The following is a 27,500-nucleotide window of genomic DNA, read 5'->3' on the forward strand; positions in this document are numbered from 1 at the left end:
ATTTTGTTTTAAGAGTGGTTTGTATTCTTTAAACGTTACATTGACTAAAACCCAGAAAACCTAGCACAAACTGATAATTTTTTTTTTTTTTAGCAAACTGAAATGTAAATTTTAGCAGAAATGAGGCATTGAAAAATCTCTACATTTTAGATTAATTACTGTGTGTTGGAAAAAAACTTAATTATATATTAGTGTGTTATATTGAGGACATTGTGTTTTCTTACAGGGAATGGTTCCATTTGTATTTGTTGGCACTAAAGAAAGCATTGGGAATGTGCAAGTTCTTCTAGAGTATCACATCGCTTACTTAAAGGTACGGATGCAGCTCACTGTGTGGTCAGTCATGTGTCATCCCTGCTGCACGTTCTGGGTGAATGTTGTATACTTAACACAAACAAGGGCAAGGTAGCCACATGTTGAATATTCTTGTTTATTGTGGTAATGTTGTTGGGTATTAAATATTTTTAGTTGTTTTGCCCCGTTATTAAGACCTTAAGAATAAAATGTTCTTTGCCCTTACACTTTTGCAGGGGTGGGGAGAGTCTTTAGGTTCCCCCCTAAAAAGCCCATTCGTCACGTTTGAAGAGTTCAGCATTTACAGTAACTGTTTTACTAGGGCCAGTTTGTTCTGCTTTCAAGTTTTAGCCATCTGCACACAAGGTGAAATTGAGCCTCTTTGATAACCCTGGTATTATTTGAGTCAGCTACCTTGCCCCCAATACACTGTGTTCCATCAATTTTGAGGGAGGGGTGAGTTGCTAGAGATGCAAACCAGAGCCAAGTGCATGGTAAACAAAACAGGCATCAGCTTCTGGGCTTTATCCACCCTCAGCCCCCATTTTTAATTTCAGGATTACAGAAAATGAGTGGCTACCAGTAAGCATCATGGTTTCCTTGTTCTTTTCCTCCTTCTCCTCCTCTTTCTTCTTCTTCTCTTTCTTCTTTTTTTTTTTTTTTTTTTTTGTTGTTGTTCATGGTAATAACCCTAAACTGCTCTCTACTTCTAGTATATTTTCCTTCTACTCTCTGATCTCATTGTTGTACATGTATTTTGAAAGCACAATTGATAATGCCACTTAATTTACGTTTTAACCATTCTGGCCTTGTAAGCAAATGCTTTTTTATCTTCTGTAGTCTTCCTCCCAGCCATTAGCTCTGTTTAGATTGCTTACCTTCACAGGTTGCAGGACTTCAGTTTCTAAATGATCAGGACGGCTTGTCCATCTCAGTAGTGAATGAAGATGTTAATCTTACATAAAGTAGCTTGCTAATAGTACCGTTAATAGAATATTTAACTTCTTGTTTAAAGAGACAGTATCTGGCTAGTCAGCTGGCTCCTTGCATAAAGTCTTTTGCAGGCAAGCTTGCTTACATACACACACACACACACACACACACACACATACATACATCTCACATTGTAGGGCAGAATCAACTACTTGAAGTTATATAGTTAGATCTCCACAGACACATGTTGGCATATATAGACTTATACACACATGTACACACAAGCATACAAAATTAAAAAACAGTATTTGGTAATATTAGATAACGATAAAAGATAAGTTATTATAATAGAAAACAGCTACTTGAAAGAGAATTGTATATACTGTTTGTATATACTGAAAAGTGTGCCTTGAGTTGACCAGCAAATGACCTTGTGAATACGATTCTGCTTTATGAGAAGATGATTTCAAAGATCATAGTTTGTTTCCTTTTGTGTAGATTGTACAGTTCCAGCTCTAGGCCAAAACACACAAATCAAACCTGTATAGGATGTGGGCTAGGGAAGATGGGTCAAGTGGGTAAAGGTGATCTCACATGGTGGTCTCACATGGTTTGACAGGTGTATGAATGCCTGTGTGTGCGCGCGAGTGCACACACACACACACAGTAAAAGGGTTTTTGTTTTGATCGTAGGAAGTGGAACAACTAAGAATGGAACGTCTGCAGATTGATGAGCAGCTGCGACAGATTGGTATGGGTTTCAGACCTTCTTCCACCAGAGGGCCTGAAAGAGAGAAAGGATATGCCACTGATGAAAGTACCGTCTCTTCTGTACAAGGTTCTAGGTCTTATAGTGGAAGAGGCAGAGGTCGTCGGGGCCCTAATTACACCTCCGGTTATGGTAAAAAGAACATTGATTTATTTCTGTATAGTGTGTGTGGGAGTGGTTCTAGTTTAGATGCTGCATACATTTTGGCTGAAAGGTAGTTCTAAGGTGTATGTCCCATTGATGTGACAAACTAGTGACAGTGAAAGGTGTATAGCTTGCAAATAGTTACCTAATGCATAATTTTTAATTATGGTTACGGTAGGTTACAAGTATGTGTAAAGAGTAAATGGGAATATGGCTTATGTTCCAACTAATGTGGTTTCATACATTTTCTGTAGACTCCTAGTGTGCTACTGCTATCTATAAGATGAGCACAAATGAAAAGTAATAGACTGATCACTAGATCAGTGTTGCATATAATAAACCTTCAGCAGCTTTGCTGATGTTGCTGGTTTGAGTGTTTTAGTACCTTGTATGTAACTGTTTAGTAACATTTCTTCAAGATGAAGGCTTAGAGATATAGTTAACCTGTCATGAACATTTTATAAGCTATATTTTCATTTGGAAGCTGGGGCCTAGGGTAGGAACAGATCAGTGGATCCTATGGTAGTTAACAATTCTCTAATCATAAATTCTCATTTATTCTTGTTTAGCTTTGGAGTTGTTCCATCTTTCTCCATTTGGACTTGGATATTAGCTGTGACCTGATCTCCTGCCCATCCCTCTTCATTTGCTTTTTCTGTTCTTTTCTTCTCTTCTCCCTGTGTTCATCTTGTTTTGAGAAAATACTTATGAACCTAGGCCAAAGTAGGAAGCATTTACAGAAAGTAGAGGTGAATTCAGGTTTGCACGGTGCAGGTTCAGATCCATACTTCTCATTTAACAAAGGAATCTGATGATGTACACCTGTACTTTCTTACATTCATTGTACAGGTGGAAGGCTAAAGTATCCCTTCCCTTTAGTGCTGCAACTTTATGTTCAAGTATTTCATTTTCTCGGTGTATTTTTGTTTTCATAAACACTGTATTAAAGTTTGCAAATAAAATTCCAATATAGTGTTGAGTGTGTAAAAGATGAAGAATTGCAAGCTAGTGGTGTATTTCCAAAAGTGTATCTAATACTAGTAGTTAATGCTGGGTGGTGGTGGCGCACGCCTTTAATCCCAGCACTTGGGAGGCAGAGGCGGGCGGATTTCTGAGTTCGAGGCCAGCCTGGTCTACAAAGTGAGTTAGTTCCAGGACAGCCAGGGCTACACAGAGAACCCCTGTCTCGACCCACCCCCCACCCCCCAAAAAAATTATAAATTGACAATCAGATATGGCTTTTGTATAGCAGGAGTGAAAAGCCATTGAACAGATTGATTAGTGTCTGATGCCTCTGCTTATTGATGAGGGAGGCACTCTGGTAAGGTGGCTGAAGAATAGATAATAAATAGATGGAAAAATGGCAAAGGTTCTGAAATCTGGTTCAGAAAATGCTTTACAGGTGGCAGGCTTAGGTTTGTGGAACAAGAAACATTGTAGTTTTGAAGTAACTTGAGAGAAAGGATCATTTGAATTTAATTACAGCTGTTTTTGAGCACTTTTCAAAAGGACTGGGCAGTATTAACATTTTTTAAGAAATGGATACTAGTACAACATTTCTAAAATTGTGCTAAATTTAGTTGAATCTTAGAAGTTTATCAGGTCTTGGTTATAATAAAGCATTTTTAATGTACATTTTAATCAAATGACCATTTAAAATGGTCAGAAGCATCTTGATAAGAGTGATAGATAGAAGTTGTAGAGAAAAGCCTGATTATGTAATTTAGATAACAGCAAGCTGTGATTGTGAGTGTCATGGCTCATTTTTAAAAGCTTTTCTGTGATTTCTTTCCTTATATCCTGCTTGTATGATAAGATTGAGATGTTGAAGTGGCTATATTGTTTTCAGTGCAGTAATCACTAATGTATAGCAACCTAGAGGCATGACCAGCACAGCCTTTTTACTGTAAAACTGACCATTGTCGCACTGGGCTAACCTCACACCCATCACTTAGACTGCAGGTGCTGTATTGTTTTTGTTTTTGGAAGTTTGATAGAACCTGCTTGCTTGACATTTCCAGGCTTATGACTGCCTGCCTCTGGTCTAAATTGCCACTGATGTAACAGTCTTCATTCTGCCATCTTTATGGCATGGGTCTTATAGACCCATGAGCCCGTTGGGGCCCACCTAAGTATTTTAGGGCAATCGTCTCATCTCATGGTTAGCCTTATATACTTGACTTTTTGTGATCATGAAATATGAATATTAGCCAGTCCATCAACAATGTTGTGTGTGTGAGATATTAGTCTCATAAAATACTGAATTTAGCCAGGCATGGTGGCGAACGTCTTTAATCCCAGCACTTGGGAGGCAGAGACAGGCGGATATCTGAGTTCAAGGCCAGCCTGGTCTACAGAGTGAGTTCCAGGACAGCCACGGCTACACAGAGAAACCCTGTCTCGGGGAAAACAAACAAACAAACAAAAAAAACCCCACTGAATTTAGGTTAAGTTTAAAGAGTAATTTCCTTGCTTTTTATCCCTGGGTAAGATAAAATAGTTTAAGACTGATTTACCTTTACATTTTAGCCCAAATTTTCACTATTTCTTAGATAATTGTCTACTTCAACAGTGACAGTATTAAGTGTTTTTGTCATTCAAACAAATCATTGTTAAATGTGTATTTTATTCTCTTCTATGAGATCTCATTCCAACAAACAGTTGAATGAAAAACTGGATTTTTTCCCCCCCAAACTGTCTTGTTTTCCATCTTCCGCGCTGTCATTTGTATTGGTAGAATCCTTACTTTTCCTGCACCTTATAACTTCTGTGTCAGGGTTTTACTACTACTGTCAAATGCTCGTGTAGTTTAAATACATTGATTTCATGAAATCATATGTGGAAGTCTAGCCACTTAAACTTCAAAATAATGTATCATAAAAAGGAATTTTCTGCACATTATGAGACATTTGGGACCTTTTCACTATAGATCTATAGAGGAAAATGTTGAGAAAAGTAACCACATGGCAATAAGAAGGGGAGGGATTCTGTTTTCAGTTAAATTGGTGTGAATTTAGAAGTCAGTTTCTGCAGGAGATAATTATGTAAATTTCATTTCAGTAGTCAGTGTCTTCTGTTCTATTAGGTAGTAGCTATTTTCTCAGAAACATCATTATGCTAATCTGAGGCAATAGGAAAACATATAACTGACAAGTACGTTCCTAACTTTTTCTTAAGATTATCAGTTACAAGAAGTGTTCTGATTTGAGAGAAATTAAAATGTGTGAGAAAAAAAAATACTCAAGTCAGAAATAATGGAAATAACTATTGATTAAAACTTAGTTTTTTCTAAATGTTAATTTTTAGGTATTGGCTAACATACTGATAATTTAAGCTAGCAATTTTAAAATTGGCAGAAAACTTTATTAACTGCATTTTCATGTATACATTTTCTCTTATTGCTTAGCTGAATCTGATAATTACATTTAAAATAAATTTAAAGTTTACTTTTAATTTTGCTCTCTTTGGAGCAGTTACTATACTTAATTATGTAAATGATGCTTAGCAGATACTGTTTTAAAAACTTTTTAGCATTTCTGTTTATGTGCTTCTAATTGGCTTATATTTATTGTCTTTCCCCAAAGGTACAAATTCTGAGCTGTCTAACCCCTCCGAAACAGAATCTGAGCGTAAAGATGAGCTGAGTGATTGGTCATTGGCAGGAGAAGATGATCGAGAGACTCGACATCAGCGAGACAGCAGGAGACGCCCAGGAGGAAGAGGCAGAAGTGTTTCTGGGGGACGAGGTCGTGGTGGACCACGTGGTGGCAAATCCTCCATCAGTTCTGGTAGTCTTTTATATACTACATCAGCATTCATGCTTTGTAAACAGTATAATCCGACAAAGGTTATTCCTTCTTTCAGGGCCATATATATTTGGAAGTTTGTGATTCCGCTTACTGTCTTAGAGTAAATAGTAGACTGTATAGCAATTAACTTGGTAAGTGTTGTGTAGAGTAATTCCCAGTGAAGGTTTCCTTAAGAGGTCAGGCTTTGAGAGTCATGTTTATCCTTTCCCCTTTTGAGATCTTTGACAATTAGGCAATACTTTCCTTGTTTTCCCAAAAATTTTTGCTACACTTTGAAGAAAGAAACAGATGTGGACTCAGTTCCTAAGAAAAATTTATTGAGTAATTGAACCATAAAGAGTCATATAGAGGAACTAGAGAGTTGACTCAGCAATTAAGAACTGTTAATGCTGTTGTAGAGAATTCAGCTCCTAGCACCCACCACGGGCTACTCACAACACTAACTCCAGCTCTGGAGGACCTGGTACCCTCTTGTGGATCTGTGAGCATCTGCACATGTGCGTGTGTGTGGGTACATCATATGTTCATAGATACAGTGTAGAGATGACTAAAGACTTCATATGCTCAAGCATATGTTGGCTGTGATCACTTGACTATTTTTTTTTTTATCATGGAATAGTAATTGTTGACAGAGTTCTCTTTCTGAGTAGACTAGGCAAAAGGAGAGGGTTTCCAGGAATACATGGCCTAGATTATTTTAAAACATTGTGTGTTAGCATTATTAATTGTCCTTTAAGAAGGTCACATTCAATATTTATAATGATTAAATGTCTCATCTAAAATTCTATCTTTAATCTTAGCATAGTCTGTGCATATTAAAAATACATGTAAATGTACAGAAACTAGAACAAATCAGCATAAAATGAAGGGAAGACTTTGGCTCTAATTGGATTACAATTTTCATTGGGCCCTAGGAAATTTTAACTTAGTTTTTTCAGAAAAGTAATTTTTGTATTAAAATGCACTCTATACTGTAATATTAAACAATTATTTTGTGGAATTGCAAAGTAAATATATTTTTTAGTGTTCATGATTAATAGATAAACGCAGTATTTTTTGCTAAGACACAGCTTGCTAACTTAGCAAGGAAAACTTAGGAGTAATCGTGATTAGGTGAATTCTTCTGTAGTTTGAATGTTGGAAGCAGTAGATGCACATAGGTAAGATGGGCACTTTTCTTTGCATTTGCATCTTGACACTGTTCTGTTCTAACTTCACCCCATGGTTTGTTTTTCAAGTTGGATTACAAGTTAGGTGTTTCAGTGTTGTCCTTTCTATAGCCAGTACAATTTCAGCCTGATTTAGATGCCTGTATAGACTTGTTTTGGTTGCTTCAGTTCATACTTCGGTCTTGGGTGCAGATGGTTTATTTTCTTTTATTTGGGATAATCTAATAGCACAAAATATCAGCAATGTAAGGAACAATGGTTTTCTTAGAATCATGACATTCTTTCTCTTGGTTTTTATTTTTTCTACTCTGAGTAGGATTAATTTATGAGTGCCATAATTAGTAGGTAGTGTGATTTCTGATATAGTCATCCTTCACTAGCCATGGGGGACTGAGCTCAAGAATGCTCAAGGTTTTGCTTTTTTTAATTCTTTATGAAAAATATATTAGTGATCTTTGCACATGCTTTTATATCATTCTATATTACCTCTAGATTATCTATAGCTAATACTGTGAAAATGCCATGTAAACAGTTTACATTTATTTGAGGCAGAGCAATAGGGAAAAAATAGAACCATACATGTTTAATATACATCCCTTCCTTTGTAATTTTGATCTCATCTGAAGATGTAGAGAGACTATTTTTGTAAACAATTCAAAGGAAACATTAGGAAACTTATGAAGTAAGCATAATTTTTGTTTTACAAATTTTCGTTCTCATTAAAGTTTTATTTAATCATTACTACTTTCCAGATAAATTAGTGTTAAGAGAATTTTTTTATAATTTCAGACCTATATTTTATTGGGGGTATTAGTACATGTAGTTCATTCAGTAGATGAAGCATTCTTAACTGATGTCCTCTTAAATGAATATTTCTTGCCTCTGACATGAATATAGTGCTCAAAGATCCAGACAGCAATCCATACAGCTTACTTGATAATACAGAATCCGATCAGACTGCAGACACTGACGCCAGCGAATCTCACCACAGTACTAACCGTCGTAGGCGGTCTCGTAGACGGAGGACTGATGAAGATGCTGTTCTGATGGATGGACTGACTGAATCTGATACAGCCTCAGTTAATGAGAATGGGCTAGGTATGTAAGCACTTAGGGAAGAGTTGTGAGTGTGTGTGGTTGCATTGTATTGATAATGGAGGAAGCCTTTCCTTTTTTTGTATAGAATTCACAAATGGTTTTTTTTTTTCCTTTCTTTTCTTTTTAGTGTTTACTTTAAATGAGGGATATGGCTGCTATCTTGGGCACTCATTTTCATATCTGTCAGACTATCTGAACTGGGAGGATTCCTTAAGGTGCCCTTTCATACCATTAAATCAACCTAAATACTCAGTTGATCTGTCTACAAACAAAACTTAACTGTTTTAGTCCCTCCCCCTTTAAAAATTATAGTACATATTTATGGGGGCTGCAAAAACCTAGCATTTATTAATAAGGGGCTTTGAGATCCAGGGTAATGTTGGAGAGATATCTTATATTTCTGAATGATGGTGGTTGTTTCAATTACATGGCAGTTTGCTTTATTATGAGTTATTAAAGCCCTCTTAATTTCCAGAGGGCAGTGCTTTATGCTGCAAAAAATGTGTATAATTCTTTGTCAGTATTGTATATGCTTTATCTTTGATGTTTAATTAAAAGTTTCTCTTTCCCTTCCTTAAATAAGGAAAGAAATTTTTTGTTTGTTTTTTGTTTATTTTTTGTCAGAATAGTTGATGGTAAACTTTGCAATTACAGATGATAGTGAAAAAAAACCCCAGCGACGCAATCGTAGCCGCAGGCGTCGTTTCAGGGGTCAGGCAGAAGATAGACAGCCAGGTAACTTGAGTGGGCCTGTTGGTGTCAGGTCACAAGCATGAAAAAAATGTCATGTGTCTGCATTCTAAATACAGTTATATGTTCACATGTGTGTATACATTCAGAATTTGCATTGCATAATTTATTCAACTAATAATGCTGCTCAAGAAAATGCATTCTTCCTTCCCAGTGTAAATGTTTAGTATCTAGTCTTAAGTGAACTAATGTTGTGTCTTAATTTCTTACATGGACAGAATTTCAGTACCTTTACTTTTTATTCAGCTGGCAGATTCTTCAGCTTTCAGATGGGAACTGCCATTGCAGGGACTATGGTGTGAATTGTGTTGAGGTTGATTGGCAAAACTAGGCAATTTTTTACATGGTGCCTGCTTACTATAGATTGAGCTCTTCATTTGGTGGGAATTACAATACTCAAAATTTTAAAATAAAATGTAGAAGTGTCTTTTTCTTTAAAAGAGGATGCATGTTAATGTTTTTGTGTTAATGTAGTGTGGTGCTTTTTCTTTGACACATACTAACCATTCAAATAGTACTTACTTAGTTTCATTCAGTATTTTATGTTGTCACAAGTTTTGGTAACTGGAAAGAAACTTGTTTGCTATGTCTATTACTTTGAACACAATTCATTTCCTATGTACAGAGAATCACTGTATATTCACCTTGAAGAAATTGTATATAGTAGAAATAAACCCCTTTCAAACCAACCAATTTTTGCATTCTTTCCAAAACATACTCTTTCATGTGTGTTCTCTATCCCCCTCCCCCCTCTCCAAATAATGTACATTGTAAATGTTGCACTGCAGAGGTTGTAGAGACCTGGGAATCTAGTAAAGGGTATTCTTTCCCATCATGAAGAGTTTGTGTTTAAAAGATAGAAGGAAATGTAAAAACTGTACACTATCAAAGCTAGTGTCCAGAAAATTTGTTTTCCCTTTATATTCCTTTTCCTTCTTAATGTTAGAGATGTATTTTAGTTGAAGAGGTCATAAATTTCAGCTTTGAAAGTAGCACAGCAGTGAAGATTTTTGACCCTACTTTTTTTGCAAGATAGAAAATTCAGGCTATTAGTATGGGCTCACTAACTTGGAATGACTTTCAATCTAACTTAAGCCAGTGATCATGGTTAAATGTACAGACACAAAAATATCAAAACAGGATTTCTTCCAAAAGAGATGATTTTGAATGGAATTAACTAAAATGAATAATTTGGAGTTTTGGTAATTTTAACAGTGATGTGCTGTTGCATACTATATCTGATTTGTTTTTACTGTTCTTAGGAACCATTGTGTTTTCTCTTTTCAAATTCCTTTATTTCAACCCCTTCTTCTCCAGAGTTTCTTGTTTCCCAGCAGCAATCCAGGGAGACAGCTGTTTTTCCTTTGGCTCAAATTTCTCGTTCTTATGTCTATGTACATTAACCATTGAGTGGTCTTTCTTCTACTTAGACAATGTGACACTCTGGTGGTCTCAACTGATTCTTAAGCCCAGGGTCCCGATTATACCATAAAATTGCTTGGATTTTTTTTCTTGAAATTTAAATTTCTATTAAATTTTAAGGGTCTGTATTACATAAGAACTATAAAACAAGTTTCTTAACTGGCTCTCTTTTATTTGGGGGCAAGGAACAGAACTAAGTGTCACTTGCTAAACTTTGGACTAATAACTACAAAGTGTTTTTTTCTGTATAGGGATAGATGAGCGAGAGCCTAAGAACTGTTTGTTGCACACATTTAAATTGAGCACTATGCCTGTTTGTGCAGCAGCGTCCTGAAGTAGATGCCGTTCTCAGGTGTCAACTGAGATCTGCACCATGAAAACCATATTCATTGGCATGTTATTCCCACCTGTGGTTACAGTCATTCTCAGGACAGTGCTGTCACCCTGTAGAGTAGACTAATACCCCAGCAGAGTGCTAAACATGTTTGTACATTTTTTGGCAGTGATTTTAAAATGAGAAGCTATTTAAAGGCTTCATTATGAACATTTCCTTATAACTTTGAAGGAAAGCAGCTTTAGATTTCAAATATCTATAGTTTTCTCATAAAGTTTTGATTCAAGATGCTTAATAAATTTTAAAGTTCACTAAGTAATGAGTTAGTAGAAAATTCTCCAGTTTTTATGTTAGGACATGCATTATTAAGATGAATGAATTGTAAAATACAATTCAGCCCTTTACTGTATTTATTTTGTTAGTTGCATGTGGTATAAATCTAGTGGACCAATTCTACACACACACAGTGGCTTAAAATAATGTAAAATTGACTTGTTTTTTACTTTTAATTTAGGGCTTTCTTAAATCTAGTTTGCGATAGAAAATAATAAAAAGTTAGGATTTTGAGTTTCAAAACCTGAGGCCAGTGTTGTACTAATACAACAGAGGCCGTTTATTAGAATGATAGATAGGGTCATCACTTTATTTGATTAATCTCATGTTACAGACCTAGCAAGATAGCAGAGTTGATGGGACAGCATCTCTAGTAACAGTGCTCCTTTCCCACCCTGTGTCCACCACATGCTGAGGATTGTGCTTTATTGTCTTAATGTGCCTGTACTTCCTTCAAGTCAGAACATCAGATGGTTTAAATACTGTCTACCATGAAATGTTAGGAAGGAAACAGAAAATAACACACTTGAACACCTTGATTGTGCTGTTTTTTTCTGGGGCAGAGATATAACCAAAACACAAAGCTTTCAAACTTTTACTCCCCGCACTGTGATCTGAGTCACCGTTGCCCCATCCCCCATTGCTGCAGATGCACTCTGCACTTAGAGCACTGCACTCGAAGTGCATGTTGGTGGTGGTGGTTGCTACACCACATTCGTCCCACCACCTTAGATAAACCAGGAGATAGCTGGATTCCTGGGAAAAAGGACGTTAGTCTAGATTTCCTCAGGTTCCAGCTGAAAAGGATTTTTCTATTGCCAGTACTAAAATCAGATACATTTTTTTCAAGCTTTGCTTTTGTTCGGAGGTGGGTACCCAGCGTAAAATTTTGAAATTGGGTGACCCACCACTAGTTTACTTTAATAGTGAAATTATTCTTTATCCATAATAGAACTTAGAAATATTTTTCAACACCTGTAATTTTTTTCTCATCTTTAACAGTCACAGTTGCAGATTATATTTCTAGAGCTGAGTCTCAGAGCAGACAAAGAAACCTCCCAAGGGAAACTTTGGCTAAAAACAAGAAAGAAATGGTAAGGAGAATTTAACCTGTAGGGTTTTTGTTTCTTTTTCTATGATTTTCGTAATGTTTAGATTTATTTATTTTTTACTTAATTGCTGTATGGTCAGTTGTTTCCCTTAAGAGATGATATTTAAAGAAGATCCTTGTTTCTATCCCAGGCCCCTGATAAATGAAGATATGCATGCTTGAGCCTAAGACATTGGCCAGATAGATAGCACTTTAGTATTTACTTGATTGATAATTAGAAGGCTGTGTGTACTTCTTGTCAGTAGTGGGAATAGACCTTTTAAGTTTCATTTGTATTAAATGTTTTCAGTGATTTATACGTGAGTTTCAAAAAGGTGAGTAAAATGGCTGATTGTTGTTCTGCTTGCTGTATTGACTCTTTTACACCATTTATATGGTGAACTTCCCAATGGTCATAATACTAGGTACAGGTTTTATTGGACAGTGCAGGTGCTTTCTGTGATGTGGGCACTCATAGGCACTAGAAATAATACGTAGTTTTAAAACCCTGATACTGGAGTGCATTGGTATTTGTTTTAAGTATTAAATACTTTCTTTAAGGCATATGAAAGTTATCCTATTTTTAAAAGCTAATGTTTATAGTTATTTTCCTCCTCAGCTGCAGATTTCTTTATAAAGATGTTGAAAAAGTTGTCTCCCTTTGACAGGCAAAAGATGTGATTGAAGAGCATGGTCCTTCAGAAAAGGCAATAAATGGTCCAACTAGCGCTTCTGGCGATGAAATTCCTAAGCTACCGCGTACTCTGGGAGAAGAAAAGACTAAGACCTTAAAAGAAGACAGCACTCAAGAAGCAGCAGTCCTGAATGGTGTTTCATAACTGAAGGAAGTTCCTAGTTTACAGTTCTTTTACATTACAGTTACAATAGTGCTTGTACAAGCTTGCCAAAGATAGAATACGGATCGCCAGTCTTACATCGCACTTTCAGTTCCTCCATTTGGAATTCAGAAAGGGGAGGGATCCTGAAGAAATCATATGTTAAACATACTTTGACACCTACTGTGTTAAAAATATATCATCAGATGTGCCTTGAGAATAGTATATGTAACATTAAAAAAAGTTGCTGGCTATAGGAAATGTTATTTTGTTTTCAAAATATGGCAGAGATGGGGGGAGGTGGGTGGGGTGGGGTCCCTAACGTAATATTCTTTATGAAAGCATTAGCTGCTTTTGTTACATTTTTAATAATATGCAACCACTTCTTCACCCGAGGAAAACTAGAATGAAGCAGTCTAAAATATTTTGCACTGAATTGTAATTTCTTCATTAGTTTAGTCTGGAAACTGGTCTGTTTAATGTGTTTTTTAAATGCTGTTTGTAGAGGCAATTCTGCAGACCACTGGAAATACATGTTAACTCATCTGCAGGGATACTGGGTGATATTGGCAGTGACTGTTCTACATTGAGGCTTTGTTTGGTTTATTTATTAAAGTGTACAGTATTTAAAAATCAAACATAGCTTTAGTTGAAACACTAAGCTGATTAGTCATGTCCATTCAGACATAACCTGAACTACTGAAAAGATCAATTTCCAGAAGGTTTATTCTGTATAAACTACATGTTTAGTCTTCAGTAGAGTACTTTTCACATTTTCTTTCTACCTTTTTTTTCTTTTTTTTTTTCTTCCCCCCTTTTTTTGATTTTGGTTGTTTGATGTGCAATATGTTTTTGTATGCAGGTAGTAAAATAAACTTTGATCTTCCATTTGCTGATTTTTAACTTTCTACTTGTTATGCCAATTGTTTCAAAGCGGTAGGAGTACTTACAGGCCGAGAATAGATAGCATTCTTTGATTGCTTTTCAGAAGCATTTATTTTGTTTCTCAGATCTAGTGTTAAAATCTAACCATTTAATCATTTGTAATGAACCCTCCAGAATCTTAACACTTAAGGTTTTGGCTAGTAAATGATTTAGGAAATGTATAATGTCTTTGCCATTAGAGAAACATCTTTGTATTAAATTCTAATCAAAGGCAATTTGTGGAAGATATGGGAGGCAGAAGATAAGCTTTTCACTTTTGCCTTTAGTTCTTTATTAAAAACTATTTTTAAATTATGGTAAGCAGTTTTTAATAGGCCGATAATGTGCTTTTTGAGTGATAAATGACTTTGAAGGTTTTCGTACCAGTGATTGAAAATCAGTAATTAAAAGTTTAAAGAGCTTTCATTCGGAAGACTTAATTTTATTAAGCATTTTCAGGTGGAAGTATAAGTTACGTATACTTCCGTGATTGTAAATTGTGTATTTATGGACTTAGGGCTCTGCTCCCACTGGACATGTACTTTGTGTCATTTGAAGGTTTTTTTATGTGCATAATTTGTTAATTATGTCCATAAAAATGTTGAGCTTGTTTTATAAATGAAGGATAATTCACATATAGTTTACAAACGGGCCATTAGATGTGTGTAGCTTGTCACGTACATTCTAATTGATATTAACATGCACGGATACGAGATTTTTTTTAAAAAAGTCTAGATAGTAGAACTTTGAAGTGAGTGATGTACAGTGAAATTCTTGCACTCTGTATAGAACAGGTATAGCAGATTAAATATCAAAACCTCACTTTCAAAGTATTGAAAACAATTTAAATAATTGGCTTTTTAATTACTTGGTTCTGTGTACATGGGTTACAAATTTAACCATGAGTTGTTGTAACAAAGAGAATTTTGTGTCTGTTGGGACTTGAAGTGTTTTACCATTAAGCTACATCCCTAGCCCACAAAGAGTTTTAATTTCCAGGCTGGGAAACATGACACTAAGAAAGTATAATTCTTTTTATTTTCATCCATAATCAGAATTCCCCAAGATCTTCTTGTCATAAAGATTAAACTATCTTAAAGATCAAGTACAGCTGAGACACTTGGATAGGACTTAGTAAGGATTCTTTTTTTTGTTGTTGTTGTTGTTTTTTTCGAGACAGGGTTTTTCTGTGTAGCCCTGGCTGTCCTGGAACTCACTCTGTAGACCAGGCTGGCCTCGAACTCAGAAATCCACCTGCTTCTGCCTCCCAGGTGCTGGGATTAAAGGCGTGCACAACCACGCCCAGCTATTTTTGTTTTGTTTTGGTAAGGATTTTTTAAGAGCTGAGATTTCATTACCTGAAAATAACCCCTCAGTGACTTAACCCAAAGAGGCACTAAAGAATTGTAAGGTTTTGGGCTTTTGTTTTTCTTACAGATGGATTAGTCAGTTTTATTTAGTGTCAGTAAAAAGCCACCTCCCCAGGGCTAACATGTCGATTTAGGTTGGCTTCTGGTGTTTTGGCTGCCAGCCTGGTTAAATTTTCCATGCACATACTACACAAAATGTGAAATCAGAAAAGTGTATTCTGAAAAGGATGTGTGCAGCTCAAAGCACTGATGTAGACACCATGGGATTCCATATAAACCTGAACTGAGTGAAGTGGGAATGCAAATAAGTTTCTAATGTGGAATTCAGCAGCATGTCACTCCAGTGGGTTCTTAGTGATTTACTTTAGGTGCTGTGGAGTCAAAGCAAGGGAGCTTGCTGAAATGAGTTACTTTTAAGAAGTGCAGATGATGACACTGGGCTTTTAAAGCAGAAGAACTCAAGCTTATCAGGCACTGAGTGAGAGGGGAGAAGCACTAGGTGGTTTACTCTTCTGCATCCTTCCATCACCCATAAGCCAAAACAGCAGCTACAGCTGACTGCCACTTGACTTGGCCATTATATAGCCTGAGGAAAGTCTGGAAAAGTTGGTATGTCCTCTGCAGACATTCCAATTTTGTTGTGGCTCAGAAATCCTAATTAGCATTCCTAAAGACTTGGTGTGTGTGCTAAGGAAAAGTAAATAGGAGACTGGCTATGTGGGAAGGCACAAGTGATGTCTTTAAAGGAGGATTACATTTTTTTATTACTTGGAGCTTTGTAGAATTTGAAAAGGATAGGATGCTTATTTTAAAATCTCATCCAGTCTTAATGTGCTTTTTTTTTTTTTTTTTTTTTATGGCTTGGAGTCCCCCACACCAATTTCATTACCTGCTAACAGGTTTGTTTAATCAGGGTGTTGCTCCTAACCTGTTTAATACATGGCAAGAGTTTGCATTAATCTGTTGAAATCAATTCCAGTTTGATATAGGCAGTCTTTGAGTAAGTGGTGTTAACTTGAAAGTATGTACTTACTATTGGTTGAAACATGCCTGTTAAACTTAATTGTTATTTATTCTAAATTATTACTCTTCGGGTTCAACAATGGTCAACTACTGACAGTTTCTGTCAAATTAATTATACATTTTAAATAAAAACACTAGGAATTCGGGAAGGAGTTGGTGTTAGCCGTCAAAGCTGGATGATGGAGGTACATGTGAATTGTAACAAAATGCCATTTTAAAATACTACTCATTTTTGGTGATGTTAGGGGTTGAGGCCAGGGCCCTGTGCATGAAAGGCTTTGACATAGCTTTAAACTCCCAGTAACCTTCCTGCCTCAGGTCTTCGTGCATCGAGCTACCATGCCCACCTGGCTGCACCGATCGACTTAGATGCTCACTGGCTTTGACTTTTTTTTTTTTTAAGATTTATTTATTTATTATATGTAAGTACACTGTAGCTGTTTTCAGACACCGGAAAAGGTCATCATTTCCCATTACAGATGGTTGTGAGCCACCATGTGGTTGCAGGAATTTGAACTTTGGACCTTCGGAAGAGCAGTCAGTGCTCTTAACTGCTGTGCCATCTCTGTAGCTCCCTGGCTTTGACTTTTTAAGGATTCTGTCCTACCCTTCCGTGTACCTGAAAGTACAGACAAACCTGACTATGGTTTCCCAAAGTCCATTGTCTTAATTCTTCATTTTGAAAATTTGAGATGTTATAGGTGAAAAGCACATAATTTTGTCAATTATTCTCTATAATCAGGAGGTCTGTACTAGCTAACCTCCTGCTGTTCAGATGTTAATGTAAGGAATCTAGAGATGCATTTTAACCTTATGTACCCATAACATAACCTTGTGAGTGTGAAAGGATTCACAGTGGTGTGTTGGGTATGTTCATCCCTGATAGTTCCTGTTAGGCTCAACACAAAAACTGGCTCCCTTCTTTCTCAGCCTGGCAGCCTTCCTACACCTGTATCAGTTGGCTTTAGCCCCACTGCCGCTATGTCACTTAGTGGATTATTTTTAACTATTTTGGTAGTTGTACCATAATGATTACTAAAATTGTTCTGTTTACTAATCTTGTAGTTCTAAACAAACAAAAACTAGTTACAAGCTAATTAGTATTTGTTACCCCAAACCTACATTCCTTTGGACTTGTATGTAGGTTCTGAGGTAACTTCAGGTTCTCAGGCTTGGCAATCAGTACTTCACCCAGTGAGCCATCTTGCCTTGATTTGGTACTTTTTAAGAAACGTTATTTTAATTCCACCATCAAGGATACTTCTATGGTGGCAGCACTTACTAATAGGTTCCAGACTACACCATACCATAGCTCAGCCTATCATTGGGGTAGAGGAATTAAGAGAAGCACTAGCATCCCATCTTTAGGGCCAACAGTCTGCTCTAAGCAGATAGGCAAGGAAAGTAAGGGCATTGATATCTCCTGCGCTCAGGGTTGCTTGCTCTAGTGTCTTAGCTACTTGAGCATATTAAATATCTTTAAAACCTAGCCTGTGATTTGCTTTATATGCTGTTGTTTATACGCTACTTGAACTTGAGTGAAGTTGTAAATATCCCATAACTTCTATGAATATGATGACATTTAATGTTGGGTCTCTGAACTGGAAAACAATCTTTATAGTGATCATCACCAGAAGATGTGTTATAAGTTCTCTTTTGTATCTGAGACTGCACTATGGTCTGGCCCCAAATCACTATCAGTTATTTGAAGTGAAACATTTTCTCATTTTATTTTTGTTTGCTATGTAAGATATGAGGTAGGGCATATTTAAAGGATGGCAGTTCGCGGGTTTAGGGTTTTTCCTGGATTTATTTTTTTAAATACATTTTTTGATGAGTGTGGGACATTTGTGCCAGAGGACATTTTGGGAGATTTCACTCCATCCTCTCCGTTAGTAACTTGAGTTTGCCAGGCTTGCGAGTTGTCTTTACCCACTGAGCTGTTCATTGGCTGTAGTTTCTTACCTTGTTGAGCAGCAGCTCATTGTATTTTCCCCTTGTACTTGTCAGTGGTTTAGAATCTACAGATATAAAAGGTCTCAGATACAACCATGGGCCTTCTGGAATAGTTTACAAAATGGGGTAGTTTGTGTTCCAGCTTCCTTAAGTATTCCTTCTCATTTGCAGAATGGTCAAAGGCTGGGGAATTTGCTAAAAATCAATAGTAGTCAAAGATAATTGTCTTTCAGCACTACTTGGTCTAGTTGGCATTACCAAAGTAGTAAAATTTTTAGAGAGTAAGCTACGGCTTCTATCCTAGTAATGTCAACTTCAAAGGTAAGCTGTGGCCAGGAACCAAACTATAAATGAGCATGATGAAATGGAAAATCCAGGCCCAGAGTTAATTGTTCCACCATGGTAACCCTTTTGCTCTTCAAAATTTGCTCAGCTACCTAGGGATTGGGAACAAGCTCTGCCAAGAGTATGTATGTAAGCATGAGCTAGTTCAGTCTCTACATTGTAGTCAGATGTTGGACTGCTGCCTTGTAATCCCCAGCACTGGAGACAGGCAGTGTGTTGGGAGTTCACTGGTTTGTCCCCCTCCCAGCCTAAGACTTTAGGTCCCAATGAAACCAAGCTTGAGGACTTATGTGGAGAGCTTTCCAGGTTAGCTTCTGGCCTGCTGTTCTCTGAAGCCCATGGCCCCAGATGTGCTGGGGTGTTGTGCCACTGATCTACAACTATCTCTTTGTCGCCATTTACAATTCTCTCCAATTATAATTTCTGGTAGAAACTGTAGCAAGTGCTTGCCTAGTTTATCCTCCGCATGTTAAATATGTTCGTGCAAAAACCAACTGGATGCTTAACATGCATGACCAAGAAACATGCTTAGGTGAGTACATCAGAATTTTAAAAAAAAAAAAAAGCTACAGAAACTAGGAATGTGGAACTCTGGGTCTGAAAAAGAATCCGATTTTCCCACTGGGCCTTGTCTCCTGGAGAAGTCACTTCACTCAACTTTGGTTTGTGGTAAACAAAGCACTTAAGAAAATAGAATTAAGAAGGGTCTTTTACAAATCATCTTAACAGCCCTTTAATATGGAGCTCTTAAATGTTATGCCTAGTAGCTTTTAATCAAATACAGTCTTCAACTTGAAAAGGTTATGTAAGCCTAGAGAAAATTAAAATTACTATCAAAGAATGATTGGCTGTGCTCCTTAGTAGGAAGGCTTTCAATGATTTGACACACCTGTCTTCTAACAGGCACACATAGCTTTACATGCAGTCCTTTCTGCAGTTAATGAGTGACTCCTTGTGGGCATTTTATAATATTTTTCAAAAACTTGCTTTTATATTGTAACCAACTCTGCCATATCATTCATAGAAACATTTAAAAATTTAATCTGTGTAGGAGTGTTTTGCCTGTGTGTGTTTGTACCATGTGTAGACTGTGCCTAGGGAGGCCAGAAGATGGTATCAGATCCCCTGCAACTAGAGTTAACAGATGATTTTGAGGTGCTATATGGGTGTTAGGGATCAAACTTGGGCAGGGCTTAGTGGATGAGCCATATTTGTAATTCTGAATTTTTTTTAAATTTTATTAGTTCAAAGGGGCAAATAAAAGGTTAGTAAGCCATAATGCTTTGGATATCCTCCTCATCTGTGGACTCCTAAAGTGTATTTACCTGCTTGCTAACATAAAACTTCAATACTCAACACGCTTTGCTGGTCATCTCTAATGCCATGTGTTCAGATAAGGCATTAGAATATGTGCTGTGTTCCTATTTGTAATTTCTCTAATCCTCCTAACTATAGTGGTTAAGTACTATGTTTCTCAAAACAAGAAAGGCTGTATATGACAAAGTTGGGCTACACTGCTTCCAAGTTTACTATTACAAAACACATAAGGCTTGTTCAAATAGAAGCATGTGACTAGAGAGCCTCACAACCTGTTCCCCTAGGAACAGTTTTTTTCTTTATTTGCTGTGAATAAGAATGAGACATACCTTTGGACCTCCCCCCCACCCCCCCAGCATGGGGGGGATTTGAGAGAGTTAGTTACATAAAATTTCTAGAATCTGTAGTTTTCTTCACACTCAAACTTTAAGGATTTTACGAGAGGGTGCATGATAGGAAATAACCTTTAGTGACCTTGAGTGAATCGAAACACCTTGATCTCTGCAAGCCGAGACATTAGCTCAAAGTGCACACAGTGTAAAGTGCTGACAGGTTAAGTGCTACAGGGGCCGCTGGCTAGGGGTTTTAGCTCCTGACCTGCACAGGTCAGCTTACATACTTTAGTATTGGCCGTCTAACTTGGGTGGTTTATAGTATGTAAAATATTAATGGTTGAGGTTGAAAATCAAAAGCATTTAACTGCTGGGATTAAAGGTGTGTGTTACACTTGGCTCTCAAGTTTTAAAATTGAGGGAATTTTACAGTCACATAAGCTTGGTCATAACTGAAAATCAAAACAAAGGAACAGCTTATCAAGTATTTCCAAGGGACTAGCTAAATAACAAAATTGACAGGATCTATACACTGGAAGGTTTCTATTACAGCTTTAATGTAGCTGGGTGGGCTGACAGAGATCTACTGCCAAGTGGATCTCTTGAGTTCAAGGCCAGAATGAGCTACATAGCAAGTTGCAAGACAGCCAGAGCTATATAATAATTGAGACTGTCTCTCTCTCTCTTTTTTTTTAAATTGTCTTAATTTATCAAAATCTGAATTGCCCAGTGAAAATGCCTAAAGTACAGTGTTCAAGTACCTTGGGCCAGTTGTACCTTGAGTTTTACCTCCCAAAGGTGAGAATCCCATTTTCAATAGTTAATGTCTGTCTCAATTGACTGTAGTGGGGTATTCTCAGAGCAAGGCCTTAGCCTTGGAAAAATAACAAGTGCCAAATTTCTTTGCTAAGTCAGCAATGAACAGCATTTATAGTCTAATGTGTGTAATCATAATTCTTGAAATCCTTAAGTTTGAACAAAATATACCAAGACACTGATTTAGCTTTTGCCAAGCAATTTTCATGGGTTATAGCTCTGAGGCATTTTTATTACAAAACATGCTCATAAGTAGACTAATGGACTTAAAATTCATCAGATTACTTTATTTTTTAGCTTGTCCTTCTAGTAAGTCTTTAGCTTCATTGATTTTGGCTGCTATATAAGGAGATCCTCCTATAGAAGAAAGGGGATGGGGGAGACACAGTTTAGAGCACAGATTCTAAGTCTTGTCAGAAGCATTTCAAGGATTCCAGGGTGTAACAGAAATGGTATCTTCATTAAGAAGCAACTATGATACTATAAATATGTCTCAAAATTAAAGGGTAAAATATCAGATCGATGGGAAATGAGATGTTTTCACACAAAAGTTTACCATTTTTCAGAAATCTTTTTTTCAGAAGTCTAAATAGGATTTGGCTCCTCCCACATACACACTTAACAGAACTCTATGCTTACTCATTACTGCATATGTGGATATAATCCACTGTTCTTCCCATAGGCTTCTAAGCTAATGTTGAAAGACTTATCTGTGTACCATTCTATAATGCTTCAGTTTTCCTCTCAATATTAGCTGACTCTTTGTAATGTCATCTAGATTTGCTGTCTACTAAAGTGATGGAGCAGTGTGGTCCTAACCCTATCAAAGAGGGGTCATCAAGAGGATTCTGGTAGAATGTGTATATGTGGACTCTACTACCATCCAGAACAGAATACTTCGAGGTCTGCAAGCTAAATTCTTTACATTGTGAAGTCACATACTAAACAGTTCTATTTAAATTTCATGTGCATGACAACAGATTTTTGTGGTCTGCTTAAAGAATCTGTTCTTACCAGTTAAAGCTACTTTGAAGTCTGTATTTGAATAAAAGCAAATACAGCTCATAGGTTTCCAAATAAGTATTCTGTCACAAGTGTCCACACATTAAGAGGCCCCTTAAGTTTTTCTTAATTAAAATTTAAACTTGGTTATTTATGAGTCTAAACAAAAATAATGCAAACCTAAAAAGTAAAACTCAAAACATAGCCGAGTTGGGGTGTGCTTCTTAAGCTCTGCTTTTGGGAATGAGGGAGGGTGGTCATAAGGTTTAGGCCAACCTTGGATGGCCTAAAAACAAACCAACCAAAATATCTAGCAGAACTGTAACCCGTTATTGGAAGACATTCTATCATAGACACAGAACCTAAAAGTAGTAGTAATGTTTACCGCTCCTGCCAAATCACAGTAGTTCTTACATTGTTGTTCATTATATCTTTATTTTGGTGAGACATGGTGTCACTGCAGAGAACGTCACCATATGTACTGAATTTCACTTAAGACACTACAATGTGATCCACAACTGGGAAACTGCTCACACACAGACATTCATAACACCAAGAATTAGCTATTCCATTAACAGTCCAGTATAGTAATAAAAGTTGCTTACCCTTGTCTGGGTGATTTAATAGCATAATCCGGCGATGAGCATCCCTGATCTTCCCTTTATTGGCAGTAGGGCTAATTTGAAAAGGAAAACATACTTGTTGCTTTAGTTTGCTTTAAGAAAACAAAACACCATGAACTATTACAGAAGTGAAGTTAAACATTGAGAACAGTAAAGCAACACAACTGAGAAGCTGTGTGTGAGACAGTAAAATGTGCTTCGTAAGAACCAAAAGTGCTTTAGATGTAGTTAACATCATAACCCTCATTCAACGCTTAGTTTGCATTCCAGAGTAGACTTTAGATTACTCCAGGCAGCAGTGAGCACTGTCCCAGTGTTACACGTGTGAGTTCTATCCCCAGCAACTACTTCATTCTCAATTACTACTAGGAATTACCTTACCCTACATCTCAGAACTGAGTAGACATCTTACCTTACACCTAATATTAATGCTGCTTCCCGTTTTGTCATTTTGGGTTCAAATCCACCTCTGTAGTACCCACCACCGAATGCCTGAAAGAAATTGAATTGGAAGAAAAGATTAATGAAGTAAATGGAAGTTGGTTAAATCTGTAAAAGAAGTGGTACATTTCAGGGAAGTACAAGTGTACTTCCCAAGGCACTTTAGCTTGACCAGGGGTAGCCAACTATTTTAAGATGTGTTAAACACCCATTTCTTGCAACTAAACTGGAACAGTGTCTTGAGAACATAAGATGGGAGGGGGGGAGGGGAGATGAGTGAATGGCAGCCACTCTCATCCATATTCCAGACAGAAACTTGATCCCCGTAAAACAGGAGTTTCAAAAGGTCTCAAAAGACGACCTGGAGATCTCGAAAAGATTCAAGGCAACAACTAAAATAAGACTTTATGGTAGGGACATTTATGCCATCAGAATCTTAACCTTAGTAGAGATCATGTACAACAAGGCCCTATGCTCCTGCCCAAGCTCCATGACATGGCCTCTCAAAGTCCTGACTAGCAGCAGCTTTGTGCTTTACACCCAGTTCAGAGCCGTTATCTAACATCGCTGCAAAGCTATCCTATGTGACAAAACACGAGGGAAGGCAGCTGGACAGATAAACCTGGGTCAACAGTATATGTAGTAAAATTAATTGCTAACTACCTGCTATCGTTCTAAATCTGCAAAGGCCACCCACCCTCAGTTGTCACATGTGAAAACCAACTCCCAGTGTGGCCCATTGCAAGGTTTACAACTCCACACTGAGCTCCATGGACCTGTGGAATTCACCTTACAGGCAAGCTCCAGGCTTCAAATACAGGCAAGTTAGTTAGCAAGAAGGTTCACTTACAGATTTTGGTAGGCTCTGAAAAACTTGTTTTACTTGAGGCTCCACATGCTTCATGGCTTGTAAAACATAACGGCCTAAAACCAAAAGCAACAGAATAAGCAAATCCATGCATAACCAGTCTGCTCCACCCCCAACCCACAGACAAACCTGCAAATCCTGCAGCAGCAATGGTCAACCCGACTGCTACCACTGTGCTGGCCTGTAATGGAGGAGAAGAGCAAGTCTTTACTACTCTTAATTGCTACCTATTCCGCAGCCAAACTCATTACGACCTTCATTTTGGTGAAAGGTGGGTTCTTTTTCCCTTTTGGGGCAGGATTAGGGATGGAACCTAGTGTGTGTCTCATGCTGGTAAGGTGCCTACAACTCCAGCCTTTCTCAAAGTTCCAACACTTTTATTCTGAGGTGGAGTCTTGCTAAAATTGTCCAGGCTGCCCACGAATTTGCGACTAGCTCTCTAAGCAACTGGGACTTTACAGAGTGCAGCACAGGGTCTGCTGGAAGAAACATTTTTTTTTCTAATAGAAATATGTCTTTAAAACTACTGCAGTTGGACGTGGTGCACATTGGCGGCTTGCATTTAGTCCCCGGACTTGGGAAACATTGGCAGGTGAATTTCTGTACGTTCTGGGACTTCCAGGACTACAAAGTGAAACCCTGTTTAAAAAAAAAAAATTAAACTACTGCAATTTTTATCCACAATTTATTGTCAGAGTATGGGATTTTCACCAAGAAGAAAAGGGTAAGTCATCTTTACCCACAACAGTAAGATGGTGATTTTTCAGCCATGGAAGAGAACTTTAACCCTTGGGCATTGGAACCCCTTTCTAGTTTAGACAAGACCGGTGAAAATAAGATTTCTGCTGGATTTGGAAACAGTGCTTGCAAAGGCTCCCTGATCCCATAAGGTATTTCCACCGTAAAGAGGGGAGGAGTGCGGAGATGGTAGTGGGGTAACAGCCCGACCTCCTAGGAGGCACAAACGTGTGCCTGCCTGCAAGCAGATAAGGGGTGTCAGCTGGAGCCACCGGAGGCCGGAGTAAAGGTCAGTCTCCGTATCCGCCCAGCGCCCCTTCGGAGCCCGTCAGCGCCGACCACTCACCATGACTCCACTCCGCGGCTCGGCACCGCGCGCTCATCCCAGCGCGAGCCCACCGCCACGGTACAGCTGTGGAGAACGACAGGGCCGAGCCAGCGATGCCGCCACTTCCACTAGCGCCGCGCAACACGGCAGCGGCGCCGTAAAGTGCGTCGGAACTGTCGCACAAAGTGCCGCACAAAGGGCCTCACCAACTCCGGTTGACGGAGAGGTCGGACTGGGGCGGGACTGGCCATGCCCTCTGCCCGGGATTCCTGACTTGCAAGTCCAATATCCGGCCCTAAAACAGGCTTTCCCGCTAAAACCTATCTCCCTAACTTTGCTTTATATAGGTTATTCCGCCCACCCCGTGGAAGTAGCGTTGTTTTTCACATGAGGCATTTATTTTGTCTTCTGTGCATCTTTTGCTACCCTGGGCTGTCGCCAGTAGATGTCAAGAAGCCACAAGGCTGATCTTCATGGCCTGCAGAGACATCTTTCTTCTTCTGGCTTGGAACGTAGTTAGATCTATAAACATCAGAAACGATATGGAAAATGATTTTTTCCAGTCTTTTTTTTTTTTCCATCTTCCTTCCTGATGTCTGCTTCAGGCTATGTAGATTTGTTCACTAAAAATACAGCTCCTGTTGTGTGTTCACCATGAATTTTTTCTCTCCTGTTTTAGCCTGACTTACTATTTGTGTAATTAAAAGAGCTTCTTGTACCTGTGTTGCTCACAGCATGTGGTTGTTTGGCCTAAGCATGGCAAATGCACTTGACTAGAAGGAAAGTGACTAGGAGCTGTCTTTTTGCATAAAGGCTGTAAGTTGTGAGAATATAAAAGCCATATGTGACCCCAAGGGAAGCTAGAAACTAAGGTAGCTGTTCTTTGTCAATGAATTCCTGTTAATCTTGCCAGTCTTCGCCTGCTACTTCCCCAAGCTTCTCCCCTTTGTTGTCAGAAGACCATTGTGTGAATGTATCATATTTTGCTTATCTTTCCGTTTCTCATGGGTTGTTTCTGTGGTGTAGCTGTGGGGAGTGTCATGTCTGTGGGCATGGATGTACAGAAACTAGGCAGAGACTTATTCCTTTCTCCTGGCTAGGTGGGCAGACATGAAATCCAGGCATGCTGTGAGGATTGGACTTTCACTTGTCGTGCTTTGAATCTGAGCTGTCTCTCAGAGGCTCATGCATGGATTCGTGTGTGTGTGTGTGTGTGTGTGTGTGTGTGTGTTTGTGTGTGTGTGTTAAGAACTCATGGCAGGGATGTGTTAGAGGTAGGGTATTGGGAAGGTAACTGGATCGAAAGGCTCTAAGAAGATGAGTGGATTGATCAGTTGGTTCTTGGCTTGGTGGATGGTGGGAGGTGATGGGGACGTAGCTGAATCATAGTTATGCGGAGCAGGTTCTTGTCTCTAGCTCCTCCCTTTCTTTGCTTCTTGGCCATCATTCATCTCTGCTGGTAGGTCCGACATTCCCCATCCTAAGGTTCTGCTTCACCACACATCCAGAAACAATGGGATCAGACGACTATGCCTTGTCAGCTCTGAGACTGTGAGCCAGTTATTTTTCCAATGTGAGGTAATTCTGTCAGTCATTTTGCCACAGCAAAGGAAAGGTGAGCAATGTAGTTACTGTTATATTCCTGAAAGGGAAGGTAGTTGGTGGATGAGGGCCTCGATCCACATCCATATTTGATAGTTTCTGGGTTTTTATTGAATTGCAGGCATCCTAATGAGTATGAGGTGGTAACTCATTGGACTTTTGACTTGAGTTTCTTTTGATCAATAATATGGAGTGCCTTTTTATATGCTTAATAAATATGTATATGCATCTTTGGAAAAAATGTCTATTCAAGTCTTTTGCCCTTGCCTTTTTTTGGGTAGTGATTTTTATTTGTTCAGATTCAGGAGTTCTCTGTGTGTTCTGGGTATCACTTCTCATTTATATGGTGTGCTATTATTTCTCCCATCTATGTGATGCATGTTTACTCTGCTGGTAGTGTGTATCGAGGTTCAGCATCCTAAAACTTTTTATAAAGTCCAGCTGTCTGGCTTTTTGGTTCTTTGTTGTTGTTCTGACCTGAGCCTTTGAGTCTCACACAAAACCATGGCATGAATGATTTGCCCTAGGTTTTCTTTTAGGGATTTTGTACTTTTCAGTTTTGATCCAGTCTGAGTTGCCTTTTCTGTTCAATACATTGGGCAAATGGCTCCCTCATTTTGCATACATGTGAGTAGTGTCCCAAGCACTGCTCGTGGAGATAGCTCTTTACTTTTTAAATGGTAGAGGTGAAGGAGAGATTTCAGAAACCGCCTGTGGGGAGAGTTCTAGTGAGCATCTGACATCTTTTGTTGTTGTTGTTGTTTTCTAGGACAACCATAACAAATTTCCACAGGCAGGGATGTTTATGAAATAGAAATGTTTTGGTTTTTCTTT

At 38.1% G+C, this 27,500-nt stretch overlaps 2 protein-coding genes across 10 annotated transcripts in view; one reads left to right on the forward strand and one right to left on the reverse strand.

Annotated features, from left to right (window-relative positions):
- The window catches only part of Fxr1 (fragile X mental retardation gene 1, autosomal homolog), a 49,923-nt gene extending 36,046 nt beyond the window's left edge, over window positions 1-13,877 (forward strand). The window contains exons 11-18 of one of the 6 annotated variants that reach the window (XM_006535401.1): window positions 227-313; window positions 1,921-1,978; window positions 2,066-2,128; window positions 5,725-5,928; window positions 8,016-8,216; window positions 8,871-8,951; window positions 12,058-12,149; window positions 12,814-13,877. In XM_006535401.1, coding sequence (XP_006535464.1) covers window positions 227-313; window positions 1,921-1,978; window positions 2,066-2,128; window positions 5,725-5,928; window positions 8,016-8,216; window positions 8,871-8,951; window positions 12,058-12,149; window positions 12,814-12,984 — 957 coding nt within the window. In that variant the 3' untranslated portion in view covers window positions 12,985-13,877. Of the gene's footprint in view, window positions 1-226; window positions 314-1,920; window positions 2,129-5,724; window positions 5,929-8,015; window positions 8,217-8,870; window positions 8,952-12,057; window positions 12,150-12,813 lie in introns of all 6 variants that reach the window. The other 5 variants (NM_001113188.1, NM_001113189.1, XM_006535400.1 and 2 more) reach the window with 5 other exon arrangements.
- Window positions 1,177-25,251, reverse strand: Dnajc19 (DnaJ heat shock protein family (Hsp40) member C19). 4 transcript variants are annotated; one of them, NM_001026211.2, is made up of 6 exons: window positions 25,083-25,251; window positions 24,128-24,179; window positions 23,981-24,054; window positions 23,102-23,181; window positions 22,672-22,742; window positions 1,177-2,011 (listed from the first exon to the last, which is right to left on the reverse strand). In NM_001026211.2, the coding sequence occupies exons 1-6, from the start codon at window positions 25,083-25,085 to the stop codon at window positions 1,818-1,820; spliced, it is 474 nt and encodes a 157-aa protein (NP_001021382.1). In that variant the 5' UTR covers window positions 25,086-25,251; the 3' UTR covers window positions 1,177-1,817. The 4 variants fall into 4 exon arrangements, with proteins under 4 accessions (NP_001021382.1, NP_080608.3, NP_001273902.1 ...); NM_026332.4 differs by lacking the exon at window positions 1,177-2,011 and adding an exon at window positions 21,182-21,421; NM_001286973.1 differs by lacking the exons at window positions 1,177-2,011; window positions 24,128-24,179 and adding an exon at window positions 21,182-21,421.
- Between the last annotated feature and the right edge of the window lie 2,249 nt (window positions 25,252-27,500).

This window comes from Mus musculus, chromosome 3 (genome assembly GCF_000001635.26).
Source record: "Mus musculus strain C57BL/6J chromosome 3, GRCm38.p6 C57BL/6J".
Taxonomy (NCBI): Eukaryota; Metazoa; Chordata; class Mammalia; order Rodentia; family Muridae; genus Mus; species Mus musculus.

What these genes read in the sequence shown, in the direction of transcription:
- Dnajc19 (NM_001026211.2), bottom strand. An exon ending in TGCTGCTGCAGGATTTGCAG is followed by an intron (nt 24,055 to 24,127) that starts GTTTGTCTGTGG and finishes TTTTGGTTTTAG; the next exon opens with GCCGTTATGTTTTACAAGCC. An exon ending in ATTAAATCACCCAGACAAGG is followed by an intron (nt 2,012 to 22,671) that starts GTAAGCAACTTT and finishes TCTCTCTTTCAG; the next exon opens with GCCCTCTGGTGGAAGAAGGT.